The sequence below is a fragment of the Neoarius graeffei genome, chromosome 11 (assembly GCF_027579695.1).
Source record: "Neoarius graeffei isolate fNeoGra1 chromosome 11, fNeoGra1.pri, whole genome shotgun sequence".
NCBI classification, from domain to species: Eukaryota; Metazoa; Chordata; class Actinopteri; order Siluriformes; family Ariidae; genus Neoarius; species Neoarius graeffei.
Genome location: NC_083579.1, coordinates 37,743,555 through 37,762,783, shown reverse-complemented (window position 1 = coordinate 37,762,783; position 19,229 = coordinate 37,743,555). Strand labels below are relative to the sequence as shown.

The window sequence follows — 19,229 nt, the reverse complement described above, 5'->3', positions numbered from 1 at the left end:
TACGTGAATGAGTGACCCCGTGGCAGATTCATGCTCCTCAGGTGCTCTGTCAGCTCTGCCGTCAGTAGTGTTGGCAGATGGCGAGATCCTCCGTGTGGCGGTGTGGACGTCGCTGCCTCAGCTCCTGCGATGTGTGGCCGAGGTAGAGGTGACGACTGCTCTGCCACCGGGGCGCGGCGATGTCCACTGGTTGAGTCCGCAGGGCTGTATGTTCTGTCATGCTGCAGTGGTGATGATAAGACTGCTGGGGGGGTTCCAGGCGTGACGGCTGGAACCTGGATGTCCCTCGCTGGAGTGCGTGGAGGTGATGCATAGTGTTGTTGCAACAGGTACTGCACATCCCGCTGCAGCTGCCGATTGTCCTCCCGTATCTGCTGAAGGGCGAGGAGGATAGCTGCTGACGTGTCCAGGGGAGTCTGCCCAGCAGGGGGAGTGTGTGATGGCTCCCGGGGCCTGCTGTCTCCCACGTGGGAAGAATCATCCTGGGTGTGTGCGCCGTCCTGTGGCAGCCGTCGCTGAGCCTGGGTCACCACGTAGTCATCCAGGTGACTGGGGTGGTGGTGCTCACGGCGAGGACGGGCACTGCCATCATGAGTGGACATCCTGACTGTGTAGAATGCTGTATCCGGCTCGAAGGACCATATAAAAATGGGTGTCCGGTGATAGACAGGGTAAAGGACTGTATAAGAGGGACACTGGATCAGGTATACAGCAAGCTACACAGGCTGTCTGGTTAGAACAGGAATTAATGGATGTCCACTCATGAGCAACAGTGTAAACCGTGGTTTTACTAGAAAACAGAATAAATTACAAATACAACAAGACATGAGTAATAATATACACACAAGCAATAATGTAAATAATAACGATATAAATACAAATACACATCGCATTAAATATATATTAACGCAAATGAATAATAATTATATACAATGTAATACAAATGTAAAACACACAAATGAATACTATATAAGTAAAACAATGTAAAGCCCAATGAATGCTACTTACACCCCATAATAAATAACACAACACACTAGATACTGACTATATACACGATATGTACACAATATGTACAATGTGTACAACGTACACGGAGGATGAGGATAGCTGCTTACAGCAGCTATCATTACCAAGGTGCGTGGTGCAACTGCTTACAGCGAGTCACACCCGCATGAAGACACAGAGTGTGTCGGCTGAATGAAGGGGAGCGTGGCTCCTTTAAGCGCTGCCCCGCGCTGTATTGCGCATAGAAGGTTAGAATATGTGGCGCGGTTATGAACTGTACATACCACCACTACACTCCCAACACGGCAATGGCTAATAATGAAATGTGCTCCCGTAACAAACCGTGGTCGAGAAAACAAGCGCTATCATTACATGGCTACTGAACAGAACAGAACAAACACGTAAGAAAATAGACAGACACAGGATGAGAGAAAAAGAGAAGAAATACTCGCTAGCATTACCGCTACATGTAATAGTTACAGATAGCGAGTACACACATAACACAGTAGCTACGCAACAATAAACAACTTACATTCAAAGACGCACGGAATGCACACCCGGCACGAATGATGGACGTTGGATCCTGACACGTCCGCGATAGAAGGATAGAAAGCAAGAAAGAAATGAAACAGAGAGAGAAAGAGAGAAACGGATCCGAATATTCACTGATGAGAAGCAGGTGTTGCATGGAGTCCCCGTCTGTTGTGTACTGTGTTTTCCTCGATGTTTGTGCGCATCTTATATAGTCCACGCAGCACAGTGTGATGGACAGTGGCGCCAGGGTGTCTGAAGTTGGCGTGTGATGGACAGTGGCGCCAGGGTGTCTGAAGTTGGTGTGTTGTAACATGCCCTGACAACTAACGAGTTGGGAGCCACTATGTCTGACAAGGGTGCCTGTTTACTACTTTTAAAGGTCAAAATAATTAAGACCTGGCACCGCAATTCTGAACAATGACATTATTGTGGAAAACTCTTAAAACCCTTCAAGGTTCTTTGTAGAACCCTACAACATAAAACCTTTCTAAGTAGACTCCTTTTTTTTGAATGCTAAGAACTCTTAACTATCCAATGAACCCTTAAAGGCGTCACGCAAAGGCGATAAAAGTCGCATTATTCTGCACCAGAATGCTTTCGAGATTCGAAATAAATTGACCGTCAATTTTTCAAAAGCTTTCCGTGGTTGTAATCGGTCCTTATTTGGTCATGCCCATCACTTGAAATTTCCCGCGTTCGCAGCGCCCCCTCTCGGTCAATGGAACAGCTGCGTGACGTCATACCAGTAACCACTCGGTGCAGTTGCAATGGCGGACACACCAGAAAATAGGAGTGATGCTGAGGAAATTAGCTTTGATTTTACCGATACAGAAGAAGAAAATGGCCCACAAGTAGAGATTTTGACAGCTGAATGTCCTGGTGGTATCCAGCCTTACAGATTTGAACCTGAGCGCTCATCTTCAGAAGAAAATGAGGACAGTTCTGACGACGACAGAAACGAAGACGAGAATGAAGAAGACCGGCGACTTGAAGACTTGTTTTGGTTGGTTTCTCTGACTAAATCACTACTTGTGTGTATTTTTAAAGACCATTTTCACTTGAATTAGAATGCTGTGTGATTAATCTATGATTATGTGTAATACTGATAGCTGTAGGGGGTGAAAGTATAGCTAGAAAGATTGAATTCTAGCAACTTGACAGCTTGCGATCTCGCGAAATGCAGTGGGCCTTCTGATACAGTAGACCCCTTGATATTCCAGTTTTCATCATTTTCCTTTTATTGCGGTTGATTTTAACTTGATATTCAGTATGTTATAGGCTGGGGGTATTGAGCTTTGTATTGTATTGTTTAGTAAACGTACAATCGTCAGTAATAAGTGATAATTATTAGTTAAAGGCAGCTCTGTGGCATAAATCACTGTAAAATTTGGACACAAGTCCAAATTTGGCCTTTTGGTTTCTATCCTATAGATCTGTTTTGCTCTCCCATGATGATCTTAGACCTATTAAAAGCGACATGGGGTGTTGTTACAGCCAAACACAATACACCGATTAGGCATTTTGTATCATAGAATATTAATACATCATTTCATAGTGTTTTGAGTGTTCAAAACTATCCACAAATTCCGCAATGTAAACAACTCTGGTAAACGCACGCTATAGAGAAAACATGGCGACAGGCCAGCATCACCCAAGGGAGGTTACTGGTATGACGTCACACATAAGTTGACCTAGTTAACGGCTGGCTGCCTAAATTTGGCTGTGCGCATCAACTTTAAATGCTTGTAGCGGGCGCATCGTGACACTGAGATCGCGGGAAACCGAGGGGCTTGAATAACCCACCAAACCCGACATTTTGACACATGATATAGCCTGATTGCTGAAATTACTGCACGACGCCTTTAAAGGAACAGTCCACCGTACTTCCGTAATGAAATATGCTCTTATCTGAATTGAGACGAGCTGCTCCATACCTATTCGAGCGTTGCGCGACCTCCCAGTCAGTCAGACGCAGTCAGACGTGCTGTCACTCCTGTTAGCAATGTAGCTAGGCTCAGCATGGCCAATGGTATTTTTTGGGGCTGTAGTTAGATGCAACCAAACTCTTCCGCGTTTTTCCTGTTTACATAGGTTTATATGACCAGTGACATGAAACAAGTTCAGTTACACAAATTGAAACGTAGCGATTTTCTATGCTATGGAAAGTCCGCACTATAATGACAGACGTACTAACACCTTCTGCGCGCTTCGGCAGCGCATTGATATCTGAGCTCAGATATCAATGCGCTGCCGAAGCGCGCAGAAGGTGTTAGTACGTCTGTCATTATAGTGCGGACTTTCCATAGCATAGAAAATCGCTACGTTTCAATTTGTGTAACTGAACTTGTTTCATATCACTGGTCATATAAACCTATGTAAACAGGAAAAACGCGGAAGAGTTTGGTCGCATCTAACTACAGCCCCAAAAAATACCATTGGCCATACTGAGCCTAGCTCCCAGTGAGCTATAGAATTTACTTTAAAGCATTACTTCTTCTATTTAAAACATTAAATGGGATGGGACCCAGCTACCTACTGGATATGTTTCAATTATATGCACCAACTAGGTCTCTAAGATCACAAGAGAAAAACTTGCTAGTAATACCAGCTGTCAAAACGAAGTGTGGTGAAGCAGCCTTTAGTTGCTATGCTGCTAAGCTTTGGAACCAACTTCCAGATGATATTAAAAATGCTCCTGCTGTTGTTAGTTTTAAATCCAGGCTCAAGATAAAGCTGTTTTCAGATGCTTTCACTTGATTAATTTTTACCTAAAGTGTAATTAATTTCCTTTAATATAATTTCTTTTAATTTTGATTTTAATGATTTTACTTTATTTTAATTTCTTTTTAATCTTGGATTTTAATGATTTTACTTTAATTCTTTGTTACTGTTCTTATGCTTTTATTTTTTGTGAAGCACATTGAATTGCCTGTGTGTATGAAATGCGCTATACAAATAAACTTGCCTTGCCTTGCCTTGACTGACTGGGAGGTCGCGCAAAGCTCGGATAGGTACGGAGCAGCTCGTCTCAATTCAGATAAGAGCATATTTCATTATGGAAGTACGGTGGACTGTTCCTTTAAAGGGGATGAGAGTTTTTCCATTTTTGGCAAAATTCCGATTTTTATACATCCGCAAAGGGTCACTGTAAATTTGTGGGGGAAAAAGAGTGTGGGGGGCAGGCTTGTAGTACTTGAGTCCAGGACTCGGACTTGAGTCTGACTTGTGGCCTAATTTTAAGGACTTGTGACTTGACTTGGACTCGTGCATTAACTGCATTCGGACTCGTAAATTGGAGAAGAGGACTCGGATTTTTTCTTTATTTTTTTTGTAACGTGCCATAATAATTTGGCATAAGATATTTATATCTACATTAATTTTTATACTAATTTTGTGTAAGAGTGTCACACCTGCGTGCCTTGGCACGTGTATCAGAGAGACTCTTGGGTGTGCTCCGGACAGCGCACGCGCCCAGCGGACTCTCACGTGCGTCATAAACAACTCTCACCTGCACAAGATTAATGCACAATCAGTGCGCCGGTATAAAAACTGTGAAAAAACACTTACTTTGCGAAGTATTGAGTTGTGTTGCTGATACATTACCGAGCCTCATTTCCTTGTTTGGTTTCCTGATCCCTGATTTCCTGTTTCTCCTCTTTGATTCTGCCAAGTCTACGATAGCCTGTTTGTGCCTCGCTCGACTTATTGCCTGTTTCACCGTTTTTACAATTTTGCCTGCCATTCTGGATTGTTTACCTGTCTTCACTTGTAGTAATAAATACACCTTCTGCACTTACATCCGTCTCTTAACCATCTCTGACTTGAATACTTCACACTCCCTGACAAAGAGAAGCACATTCACCTGTTCATACGTCATGTTCAGGAACAAACTAATGTTAATGGCACTGAAACAGACACCGTCAAATGGTGCAGTTGGAGTCTTGTTCTCAGACTTGACTCAGGTTTTTTTTTTTTTTTAAAATGACTTTGACTTGACTCGGACTTGAACACTGGGGACTCGAGACTGGACTCGGACTCGAGGTTTAGTGACTCGAATACAAGACCGGCGGGGGGGAGAGATTCAGGCTTTGCAACTAGAGCTACTTCTGTCCAACGTTTGGCATTATTTATGTGTTTACACTGTATGTTTTGGTGCTTCTTGGCTCAGTGTGTTGACGTTGCTGATTGGTTGGTTGGGGATCATTTTGATGAATCATGGATCGCGATGCTATAAACTATGCAGTTGTCATGAACAGTTTTGCACTCAACTTTCTATCAGTGAAGAGTTTATAACATCAACGAAACTGACTTCATGTTAAAACTGTTAATGTTATAGTCATGCTGTTTGTTGTTGCCTATATGAGGATGGGTTCCCTTTTGAGTCTGGTTCCTCTTGAGGTTTCTTCCTCATGTCGTCTGAGGGAGTTTTTCCTTGCCACCGTCGCCACAGGCTTGCTCACTGGTGATAAATTAGGGATAAAATTAGCTCATGTTTTAAGTCGTTCAAATTCTGTAAAGCTGCTTTGCGACAATGTTTATTGTTAAAAGTGCTATACAAATAAACTTGACTATGCAGCATGAACAAAATGGCAACGATCATCAATGCTTGTGATATTTCAGCAGTTAAAGAGTTAGATTCTTCTAAAAATAAATAAATAAATTTAGTTGCTCATGGCTAGAAGAAGAAATGGCAATAAAATTACCAGATGACAAGGGCAAGAAAATTACAGGATCCAAACTGGGAGAGTTTATTAAAAAGATCAATCAGCTGGGCGAAGATACCTGTGAACTTTGCACAGACTCCATCAACTATGGAGTGTGAGGTAGGTTAAATAATATAAATATTTGAATAATTAGTTTGTGTGGAAATGTACTAGATCCAGGCCAACTGTTCGTCTTTGTAGCAAATACCCAGATACTCACTCTTAGACTCGACACACAGCAGTTAAATACTTCAGTATCCACTTGTGCTAAACACTATTCTGTTCTGTGCAGATTATTCAAGCCACTACTTTATCATACGGAAAAAAAAAAAATATATATATATATATATATATATATATATATATATATATAAAAATATAGTGGTGCTTGAAAGTTTGTGAACCCTTTAGAATTTTCTATATTTCTGCATAAATATGGCCTAAACCCTCATCAGATTTTCATACAAGTCCTAAAAGTAGATAAAGAGAACCCAGTTAAACAAATGAGACAAAACTATTATACTTGGTCATTTATTTCGTCTTGTCTCGTCGTCTTCCGCTTTATCCGGGACTGGGTCGCGGAGGCAGCAGTCTAAGCATGGAAGTCCAAACTTCCCTTTCCCCAGACACCTCGGCCAGCTCCTCGGGAAGAACAATGAGGCGTTCCCAGGCCAGCCAAGAGACATAGTCCCTCCAGCGTGTCCTGGGTCTTCCCCGGGGCCTCCTCCCGGGGTGACATGCCTGGAACACCTCCCCAGGGAGGCGTCCAGGAGGCATCCAAAAAAGATGCCCGAGCCACCTCAGCTGATTCCTCTCGATGTGGACGAGCAGCGGCTCTACTCCGAGCTCCTCCCGAGTGACTGTGCTTCTCACCCTATCTCTAAGGGAGCGCCCAGCCACCCTGCGAAGAAAACTCATTTCGGCCGCTTGTATCCGCGATCTTGTTCTTTCGGTCATTACCCAAAGCTCATGACCATAGGTGAGAGTTGGAACGTAAATCGACCGGTAAATTGAGAGCTTCGCCTTTTGGCTCAGCTCCTTCTTCACCATGACGGACCGGTAAAGTGACCGCATCACTGCGGAGGCTGCACCGATCTGCCTGTCGATCTCACGCTCCATCCTTCCCTCACTTGTGAACAAGATCCCGAGATACTTAAACTCTTCCACTTGAGGCAGGACTTCTCCACCAACCTGGAGAGGGCAAGCCACCCTTTTCCGGTCGAGAACCATGGCCTCGGACTTGGAGGTGCTGATTCTCATCCCAGCCGCTTCACACTCGACTGCAAACCGCCCCAGTGCATGCTGAAGGTCCTGGTTTGAAGAAGCCAACAGGACAACATCATCCGCAAAAAGCAGAGATGAAATCCTGTGGTTCCCAAACAGGATTCCTTCCGGCCCCTGGCTGCGCCTAGAAATTCTGTCCATAAAAATTATGAACAGAATTGGTGACAAAGGTCAGCCCTGCCGGAGTCCAACATGCACTGGGAACAGGTCTGACTTAGTGCCGGCAATGCGAACCAGACTCCTGCTCCGTTCGTACAGGGACCGGACAGCCCTTAGCAAAGAGCCCCAAACCCCATACTCCCGAAGCACCACCCACAGAATACCATGGGGGACACGGTCGAATGCCTTCTCCAGATCCACAAAGCACATGTGGACTGGTTGAGCAAACTCCCATGAACCCTCGAGCACCCTATGAAGGGTATAGAGCTGGTCCAGTGTTCCGCGACCAGGACGAAAACCGCATTGTTCCTCCTGGATCCGAGGTTCAACTATTGGTCGAATTTTCTCCAGTACCCTGGAGTAAACCTTCCCCGGGAGGCTGAGAAGTGTGATTCCCCTATAATTGGAGCACACTCTCCGGTCCCCTTTCTTAAAAAGAGGGACCACCACCCCAGTCTGCCACTCCAGAGGCACTGTCCCCGACCGCCACGCGATGTTGCAGAGGCATGTCAACCAAGACAGCCCCACAACATCCAGAGACTTGAGATACTCAGGGCGGATCTCATCCACCCCTGGTGCCTTGCCACCGAGGAGCTTGCAAACCACCTCAGTGACTTCGGCTTGGGTAATGGACGAGTCCACCTCTGAGTCATCAGCCTCAGTCTCCTCAATGGAAGACATGACGGTGGGATTGAGGAGATCCTCAAAGTATTCCTTCCACCGCCCGACAATGTCCCCAGTCGAGGTCAACAGCTCCCCACCTGCACTGTAAACAGTGTTGGCAGAGTACTGCTTCCCCCTCCTGAGGCGCTGGACGGTTTGCCAGAATTTCTTCGAGGCTGACCGATAGTCCTTCTCCATGGCCTCACCGAACACCTCCCAGTTCCGAGTTTTTGCCTCCGCAACTGCCTGAGCTGCAGCACGCCTGGCCTGCCGATACCCGTCAGCTGCCTCAGGAGTCCCAGAGGTCAACATGGCCCGATAGGACTCCTTCAGCTTGACGGCATCCCTTACTTCTGGTGTCCACCACCGGGTTCGGGGATTGCCGCCATGACAGGCACCGGAGACCTTGCGGCCACAGCTCCAAGCAGCTGCGTCCACAATGGAGGTAGAGAACATGGTCCACTCAGACTCGATGTCCCCCGCCTCCCTCGGAAGCTGGGAAAAGCTCTCCTGGAGGTGGGAGTTAAAGACCTCCCCAACAGAGTGCTCGGCCAGATGTTCCCAGCAGACCCTCACCATACGTTTGGGCCTGCCAGGTCTGTCCAGCTTCCTCCTCCGCCAACGGATCCAACTCACCACCAGGTGGTGATCAGTTGACAGCTCAGCCCCTCTCTTCACCCGAGTGTCCAAGACATAGGGCCGGAGAGCAGATGAAACGACAACAAAGTCTATCATCGACCTCCGACCTAAGGTGTCCTGATGCCACGTGCACTTATGGACACCCCTATGCTCGAACATGGTGTTTGTTATGGACAAACCGTGACAAGCACAGAAGTCCAATAACAAAACACCACTCGGGTTCAGATCGGGGAGGCCGTTCCTCCCAACCACGCCCCTCCAGGTGTCACTGTCGTCGCCCACGTGAGCATTGAAGTCCCCCAGTAGCACAATGGAGTCCCCAGTCTGAGCACCCCTCAGTACCTCTCCCAGGGACTCCAAGAAGGCCGGATACTCTATACTGCTATTCAGCCCGTAGGCACAAACAGCAAGAGCCCTCTCCCCAATCCGAAGGCGCAGAGAGGCGACCCTCTCGTTCACTGGGGTAAACTCCAACACATGGCGGCTGAGCTGGGGAGCTAACCCTGATGTTATGACAAAACCCTGTCATAACCCTGATGTTATGACAAAACTCACTTTTACAGTGTTTGTGCACATACATGTGGGTCTCTGGAGCCTACCAACACACAAATGCTGAAATCAGGCCCCCAGTCAGTTTCTTTTGGGCTCCTATTAAAACGTGTGCTTCAACAAACCGTTCAGATTGTCTCCTCTTTCCATGTCACAAGTGGAGCTCATTAGAATTATCCCACCTCTTCATCTGAGTTTCTCCACTTATGGCTTGAGAACTGACTTTGCGAATGAATATTCATGAGGAAAGTGCTACCTGATTGGAAGAGGGGGTGAGGTGTGCAGTGTCTCATTATCATTTAAAGGAGCAGGAACTCAAATCAGCTGTTTTGAACAGAGCTGCTTAGACGGGGAGAAGGGAGCTGTGGTGTTTTATCCTTGTGGGATTTTAACCAAAGCATGTCACAGACATTTCATTAAGATCTCAGGGAACTGTCAATTTATGGAAAAGTGGTATAGTAAGTCATCTTTAAAGAACCCTAGAAAATTTTCTCCCTTAAAATGTGCAAAGAGAACACTATTGTACCTTCAGTGGTTCTTGGTTTGTCTTGTTCCTATGTATAACCTTACAACAAAGTGTTTTTACAAGTGGAGCATTTTATGTAACCCTTAATTATCCAACGAACTCTTAAGTAATGCTGTTTTTAATCTACCTAAAAGATTAGGAATGAACGTTTCTGTATTTAGCATCCTAATGAGTTTGTTAGTTGGTCCCTCTGGAGGAACCCAGTAATTTTCTTTGTACCCAGAAGGTTCTATGTACAACACTGAAGCAGAGTGTTTTCCTGTAAGAAGCAGAACCCTGTAAGACATTGAACCCTTTTTGAAAGCTAAGAACCCTTAAATCAAAAATTAAAACCCTTGTGAGCTCTAAATTGCCCCATCCTAACTTTTTTTTCTTTTTTTTTGCGTTTCAGACCTGAAACAAAGGAATGGCTGTAGATTTAACATATGAAATGAAGTTGACCAGACAAAGCATGAAATATCTTGTTCATGCTGTCTGCAAGTCAGATTAAATTTAGAAATCACTGCTTTCTTTTTGCATTTTCCATCCATCCATTCTCAAAATCCATTTTCATTTCCTGCTTTCCATTTTCCAAACCATCCCAACTTTTTCTGATTTGGGGATGTAAGAGTGTGTGTTAACTGGGAAAGTCTATGGCACAAACTTGAAATTATTGCTCATTATTTTCTCCTTAATATCTGGAACGTGTCAGGAGTTTAACATTCAGCTCTTGGTTCTTGATCATTCTTCAAAAAAAAAAAAAAAGGGTTCTGTAAGTGTGCTTTGAAAAGACATTTTCTTCAGTACCAAAGAAAAAGTGTGAGATTGTTAGTGTATGTTCACATTCACAGTTTGAGTCCTAACTGTTCCTTTAGATTGTGTGTGTGTGTGTGTGTGTGTGTGTGTGTAGGTCGTTGGTGTATCAGCTGTAACAGGTTCCGGTCTGGACGAGCTCTTTGTTCAGGTCACAGCCGCTGCTAAAGAATACGAGACGTGAGTTTCTCATCACCACAAATTGCACGTCACTTATGGCCCTTTTCCACTACCCTTTTTCAGCTCACTTCAGCTCGCTTCAGCTCACTTCAGCCCGACACGGCTCGCGTTTCGACTACCAAAAACCAGCACGACTCAGCTCGCTTCAGCCCCGCTTAGCCCCTAAAACTCGCACCGTTTTGGAGTGGGGCTGAAGCGAGCCAAGCCGTGCCGAGTGAGGCTGGGGGCGTGAGCAGACACTCCCCTGTGCACTGATTGGTGAGGAGGAGTGTCCTCACATGCCCTGCGAGCGCGCTGGGATCTGTAAACACCGCAAACCCGGAAGGAGAAGAATTACGAATTACGAGAATTTCTGAAGCCTTATGCGCCTCGCCTCATCTATATGCTCTTGCCAGTATCTGTCCGCGTTGTCGGTGACAACAAGCCACAGCACCAAGACCAGCAACACTAACGACTCCATGTCCTCCATGTTTATTGTTTACTATTCGGGTCGTGAGACTACCGCTTAAAAGATCACTGATGTCACTGTTTGCGCTGCTTAACGACATCACCTGACGTCCACCCACTTTTGCTAACTCCACCAATGTGTCCACCCACTTCCAGCCAGCACGGTTCAGCGCGGTTGTAGTCGAAATGCAACTCCAACAGCCCCGCTCAGCCCGACTCAGCACGGCACGGCTCAGCCCGACTCAGCCGCGTTTGTAGTGGAAAAGCGGCAATACAGTGGTTTCGTAAAACTAAACGTTCAGTCACTTTATCTAATTAGCTCTGTCTGAAGTTTGTACAGAGCTGTAAAAGCTAACCTTAATGTGTTGAACTGTTAATGAGTGTGTTCTCTTTGTTGGTGCTCTGAAGAGAGTATCGTCCTGAATACGAGCGTCTGCATAAAGAGCTGGTGAGTAAGAGTCTGTGAGTGGGCATGAGGACTGAGTGCTGGATTTATCATTAAAGCTTTGATTAATGATTAATAACGAGCGTACCCTTCTTTACTTCAGCCTCTTACTCAAAAAGGGCTGCTTTTTATTTCTTTTGATCTGTGAAACATTGAAAATCCCTAACAGGCTGAAGCTCAGAGTAAAAAACAGCAGGAACAGCTGGAACGGCTCCGGAAAGACATGGGAGAGGTTTCCATGGAAATGGGTGTGCAACCAGGTGAGTTGTATGAAAATGTACATGCATGCATGCATGCATGCATACACACACACACACACACACACACACACACACACACACGTATTAAACGTTATCTATATTGCAGATTTTATTTATTATGCTCAAATCAATGTATTTTATTTCAGCAGTAAAATCAAGAAAACACACATACTATGGTGTGTATCATAGTGTTAATACATATATGTTATTTACCAGCTGGGAGGTCTGTATCGTGAAATACCGTGACTGAGGCCTTGAAAGTACCGAGCGAGGCCCTCTGGGCCGAGGTCAGTATTCAAGGCCGAGGTCACAGTATTTCACCATACGGACCGACCTTAAGCTGGTAAATAATATATTTATTTTTTTCTTTACCAAATTCTAACAGAAAACGAGAGCGCCCGAAAGGGAAAACCGAGCCGAGCCGCCATTTTGAATCGTCATTCACGGCTGTAATGCAAATTGCTTCCTCCTCGGTATACAAGTGCACTTCCATGGCAGGAAAAAAAACTACATTTTGCCACCTATGTAGTCCCCTATTTGTACAAAACTGAGTCATTCAGGATTCAGCCATGTTTTTGCTCGGCGTTAGCAAATTACAGGTTTTAGCTTTCTCCTGAAATGTTTTCTTTTATTTCTTCTTCCTCAGGGTAGTAAAACTCGCTTTCGCTGTGAACACTGTCGTTATCGCTATCCATGATGTAAAATTAATGCTATTCTCCTGAGAAATGCTGGCAAAAATTTATAAGATTTTTGATAATCTTATAAATAAATCTTATTTTAAAAAAATAAGAGAAATGTTGACAAAAAATGCTACTATGTTTGTTGTTGTGAACGAGCGAGTCACCAGAGGTCCATAACTGGGGTCCGTACCGTAGGATACGGACCCGCTCACCAGCCAATCAGAGCGCAGGATTTGGACCGCGAAAAAATAAATCTTGTTACTCAATTGACTTACAGAAGTTCCTGACCTCAGCGGCCCCAGTGACCTCATCTTCACCCGTGGGAATCCGGATGAGGATGAGGAGGACATGGACAGCGACACGGATGACATCGATCACCATGGTAACCAGCATTACAGTACAGTAATACAGCGTTCATTAGCTTTATTCAGGGCAGCACTGTGTGGACCAATCAGATTGAAGCATTGCTCCATCAGTGTAAATCAGGTTCCTTTGGTTCTCTGTGGTTCCACAGGTTCTCTGCTGATAACTGAGACACAGGGATGTTGGAGATGTAATGTCTCAGAAACCTAAGAATAGATCGAGGTGTCTGTAATACAGAATGCTGGCGAGACAAATTTTGTTCCTCTGAGGTGTATCTAAAGTTTCTGTTGAATGTTCATCATGAGCTTTACCTCTTTTACCCACTAGGTGGCAGCAATTGCCTCAAAGCATTAATTGTAAAAAAAAAAAAAAAGTTAAGCTAATATTCATCCTGTGTGAACTTTTTTTTAGGGGGGGTTATACAGAAACAGCCCATAGTGCAGCCCTGCTCAGCATTTTCACATGATCCAGAATTCACAGGAGATGTATAATGTCACCATCAGAAGGAAGGCTAGTTACTATAAACCACCATGTGTGTGTATATACACATGCACTCTGGTTTCTATAGCAGCCAGCTTGAAGGTGGTCCGAAACAATCAACTTGTGTGTGTGTGTGTGTGTGTGTGTGTGTGTGTGTGTGTGTGTGTGTGTGTGTGTGTGCTGCAATCGATGTAAGAAACACTTCTGTCCCAGCTGTCTGTCTGTGTTAGTAAGTCATGATGTGTGTGTGTGTGTGTGTGTGTGTGTGTGTGTGTGTGTGTTTGTATATACTACTGAGGACCAAATGTCTGCACAAGGATAATAAAATCTGACAACTTCGACCTTGTGGGGACATTTGGATGGTCCCCACAAGAAATTGCTGCTGTTGTGTTTTTAAAAAATAAATAAGAGGCAAAAAGTTTCCTGTTTATTACTGAGGTTAAGGTTAGGGTGAGGTTTAGGTGCAGGCACAGTATTAATTAACTGGAATAATAATGTCAATGGAAGGTCCTCACAAGGATGGTGAGGTGTGTGTGTGTGTGTGTTAACGATTTTCTCTCTCCCTCCACAGCTACAGAGGAGAGTAAAGAGGACACGTCGTTCAGAAACTTCCTGACCGAGAGGAAGGAAATGGTGCAGGTGCGAAACAGGAAGTCACAGTGACACCAGGAGGACAGGCAGGTCACTGGACCACTGTTTCACCTTGACCTTTGGACTCTTTACCACTTTATATTTATCGTGTTTATTTTCTCTCATGTTCTGTGATAGAACCCGGAGTCGGCTCTTAAAGCTCCGAGACATTCACAGTGTGGAGAAATATATTATTAAATATTTTTATACACACGCTCGCAGGTGTAGGAGGCTTTATTCAGCACGTTACATTCAGAGGCCTTCTGATGAACGGAGCGGAGTGGGTGAGAGAGAGAGGATCTGTCCGCCCTCCGTCCTTCTGTTCATCAGCTTCAAGGTCCAAATGTGTGAAATATCATCTGGAGGGGGAAAAAAAATCCCTGTCACTCACTTGGTGCCTACTCCTGAATGAAACACAGGGCCATGCACATTCTCTTTCACTCTGTCTTTACTCTTATCTATTTTATTTCTATTTCTGTCTCTATAGAGTTGACCAAAGAAGTATTGACACCTTTCAAAAGCACAAACAAGACGAATCGATATTAAATACTACAAACAATTATTTAAAATGTCTGCTCAGAACTGCAGCAGAAACTACTTATCGTCCTAGACTAAAAATCAGATCTGACAAAAAAAAAAACTTGGCACCCCTAAATAATTCTTGAGCAGGATATGGAGATGGATCCGTGCTGTTTTGTGGCTCTTGAACAGATCACTGTCCTCATAATTTCTGCTGTGTATGAGAATATTGCTGTCCAAAACCTGGTTGCTTCACCCAGGAGGTTACAATTCAATGAGCTAAGAAGCCAAACATGCATCCGAATCACCAGATTTAAGCGGTGTGGTGTGATGTGACCAAGACGTCCATGTGCCCGAACATGAGATTATGTAGAATGCTGTGCATGGAAGAAGGTCCAAGATCCTCTACAACTCTCCATCTTTTTGAACACCACAGGACGAGACTTGGTGTATTGAATTGCTAGTGTCTACATGCGGTATGTTTGTTTTTAGAGTGTCACTTCTTTGTTCTATAGTAATTCTTGCTCAAATGCAAAAATTCTTTGCCAATAATTGTGGTCTAGATTGTATCCCTCGCTGCAGTCGTGCATGAGTCCTTCCTGCAAAGTGTATGTGTGTCACGCTGTGGTGGTATTTACCCCTACACACTATACATCCCACCGGCTGTCAGACATACTCTCATACAGCACGACCTGTGTGAAGGTGTGTGTGTGTGTGTGTGTGTGTGTGTACACGTACACCAGAACGGATAACGCGCAGACACACATTCTGAAGAGAATGAACGAGAAACACATGGTGAATTAAAGACACACACTCTGAACAGAATGCCAGGGTTCACATCCATACACACACGTACAGACACCGAGAACAGAGAGACAGGATGTAGAGCTGAATGGGAATCTGTCGGGAAATATGAACCGCCTACGAGAAGCGGACAAGGCAACACACACACACACACACACCAAGCTGTGAAGTTGAGCGAGAGTGGAGGCGGATATCAGCCTGACATTTATTCACAGTTCTCTCTTCATTCATCACGACACACACTGAAAATGTTTCACATGGTGTTCTATTCAGTTACTGTGCAGCTTTGACTAACACACGTACAATTAGCCCTCGAGAGAGCAAAGGCCTGTTTTATTTGTGTCGCAGTGCAAAGTTTATTACAAAACAAAAAAAATTAATAAGTTCAGTGAAGGGATTTAATATTAAATTACTCACATATACTCTATGGCAAAAATTTGTGCTGCTTCTCCAAACCGGTCATCACAAATTTGGAAGTATGCAATTGTATAGACTGTATACTGTAGCATTACAATTTCCTTTCACTAGAACTGAGGCTCAAACCTGTTCGAGCATCACAATGCTTCTGTGCACAAAGCACACGCCATGAAGACATGTTAAGGTTGGAGTATAAGATCTCAAGTGTCCTTCACACAATGTTCTTGAAGCTGAATGAACACAAATCTCCACAGCCATGCCCCAAAATCTAGTGGAAATATTTCTACTAAAAGGATCAAAGGGGTAAGGTTACAACATTTATATATGATCAATATCAATAGTACAAGCCCTAATTATAATAATGCACACAAGTGCAGCCACCTGATTAGCTATCATAAGTAGCTTTATATGCTTAAAATTCCAAAAGCACGTCAAGTTTTATTGCACATGGGCGTCCAGGATGTAACGTAAACTCGTTGATAGCCAGGTACCAGAAGTTAAGTGTAGCTGATGTAAACATACTTGTTCACCTGGATATAGTCAGATGAGAGAGAGTAATCTTCAAGTCAGTATGGACAGTGGAGAAACCAGACATCTGGATGAACCTCAGAAAAAGGGCCATCCACATCTGGGAAATGGTTTCAGCAGTGAATCATCAGATGATTCTAATGCTGAGATCAGTGGTGCTTTGCAAGTTCAAACTCAGGAAGGCAGGTCAAAGGGTTCGACAGCTATGTGGTGCAATGTGGAAAGCGCGCCAAACGGAAAAGTGACATTGTGTTTGTTGTCAAGAGCAGGAACGTTTATGTGAAATAATACAGGAACAGTCACTGAATTGTTTTATGGATAAACCTGGTGTGGAAATGTATGTCGCACACAAGTCTGCATTGGAAACGGACTATATACAGATCGTGATAACCTGCGTGTAGCATGATAGCATGGTAGCCTGATGTGAGAGGACCAGCACCAGATGGAGAACTCATAAATCAGTAAGCAGCCTATTATAGGTATATAGAAACTCAGTGTGTGCATATAAGCTGTGAAGCCGATTGATTGATTGATTGATTGATTGATTGTGTGAATACAGGTACAGATATGCAATGTGCCACAATAGTTTATATCAGAGGTTCTCAACCTTTTCTGCTTTAAGGCCCACCTATTCATACTTGTAACGAGTCGGGGCCCATTAAAAAAGATCCCCAGTTATTTTGGCTCATTAGAATCTAATAATCTATTGTAAAGTGTATTAAAGGGATGCAACATCACTCCCTGTTACAGATGGGAGCCCAGGAATTAAATAAATGCAATAAAAACAAACTGTTTTAATGGTAGGTATTGTATTTAAAACTGTATGGATGTGCCAGAAGCCAACATAAAACCATGCATGCAGGGCGTTTTCACTCAAAAGGGATGAATGATCCAAAAGTGGAGTCTGGTCCATTAACACAAGAACTTATTGCCATGTTTGTGTACAGCAAACAAGCAAGTTATTAAAACTAAGAAGTCCATTCAAAAGAAATGGATATAGAAACCACTCAATGGGATTAGATCCTTACATGCTAACAAAGAAGGATTTTTCCTATGAATTGAAAAATTATCTATCCGTTGAGTTCCCCGACATCTCAAACTACCTGGTGCTGCAGACATTGTTCTACACAGACACACAGATGGAAACCTGGAAGAGCATGGAGGCATACAACTCTTTATATTGCCAAAAGTATTTGCTCACCCATCCAAATTATCGGAATCAGGCCATTATTAAAAAATGTTCTGTTTCCGGTCCACCGGCCGGGTGAGTGCCGTTTGTGCAGTTGAATTTTTTTTTTAACGCCGGTTTTTCGACATTTTTTTCAGGTTCGTAAATCTAAAATCGAACTTGACATTTACGCATTCCCAGGGCTTTCCACTAAGGCTCATACTAGCCAGCCATGACAAATAAGTAGCCAGCCGGGGGGGAGTAAACACAAAATAAACTCCTGTGCACGCAGTTCCCAGGGTTAAATGTATTTTCCAGACCATTTATTTATTCACTTTACTCAAATACAAAGTAAAATGGCAGTAAATCTTCTTTCTTTTCTTGCATATTGCATCATGAGGCGTTCCTGGCTTGTAAATCTCTTATTTTCGGTGCATGACACATTCACGCAGCTGAGCATGCTATGAATTAACAACGACAACGGTCTGCAGTGGCGGCTACACAATTAAACGCTCAGCGAACATTTCTCCATTTGTGTATGCAAATACACTCCAACGACTCAGTTTGGTTTCATTTACAACCAACGGTGTCTTTTGATGCCAGCACGTAATTGAACGAGAGAAGACTGGTTTACCGGAGACAAAATAAGCATTATCTCTGCTTCTGTTCCCTCCGACGGCCCTGACACGCTACTGCCTCCGCCGAGTGCGTGCGCACTCTGAACTGAATCAGCTCTGCGCATGCGACGTGCGGCACAAAAAAATGGCAGCCACCATGAAGGAAGGAGATCCGGAGTTTTCAAACATTTGCTTAAGTGTGAAATCGCAAAATGGTATTCTAGCGAACAACAAAATAGTAAAGATTCAGAAAAACAAATCATTCAGTGATCATTTTAATAGTGTAATTTCATCCGAACTAGGCCTAACAGTCGATTTAGAACTACAAAAAGTCCGTGTGTCGGATATTTTAAGTACCTTTGTAAAAGTTTTGCAAATGTTGCAGTCAGCATTTAAAATGCTAACTTAAAGTTTTTCTACAAGTTTCAGTTGATTAAACTGTCATTTTATTAAATGTGTCTGCTTTTGTAATAAAAAAGTACTGAAAGAAAAAGCAAACACAGCATTGCGATTTCTTATCCATCCATAAAAAAAAAAATCCCTCCCTCCTGACTGAAAATTTTTTTGCTCACCTGGTGGACAGGAAACAGATTTTTTTTAAGGATGGCCTCAGGTGTTCCAATCACTTCCATGGCCACAGGTGTATAAAATCAAGCACCTAGGCATGCAGACTGTTTTTACAGTTTGGAGCTGGCCCCTTCCTCTTCCAACATGACTGTGCACCAGTGCACAAAGCAAGGTCCATAAAGACATGGATGACAGAGTCTGGTGTGGATGAACTTGACTGGCCTGCACAGAGTCCTGACCTCAACCCAACAGAACACCTTTGGGACGAAT

General features: G+C 44.0%; 1 protein-coding gene across 1 annotated transcript in view; it reads left to right on the top strand.

Annotated features, from left to right (window-relative positions):
* The window catches only part of gpn1 (GPN-loop GTPase 1), a 31,505-nt gene extending 16,952 nt beyond the window's left edge, over positions 1-14,553 (top strand). Inside the window, exons 10-14 of the mRNA XM_060933809.1 lie at positions 10,952-11,034; positions 11,890-11,929; positions 12,096-12,186; positions 13,144-13,248; positions 14,281-14,553. Coding sequence (XP_060789792.1) covers positions 10,952-11,034; positions 11,890-11,929; positions 12,096-12,186; positions 13,144-13,248; positions 14,281-14,372 — 411 coding nt within the window. The 3' untranslated portion in view covers positions 14,373-14,553. The remainder of the gene's footprint in view (positions 1-10,951; positions 11,035-11,889; positions 11,930-12,095; positions 12,187-13,143; positions 13,249-14,280) is intronic.
* Positions 14,554-19,229: the final 4,676 nt, after the last annotated feature.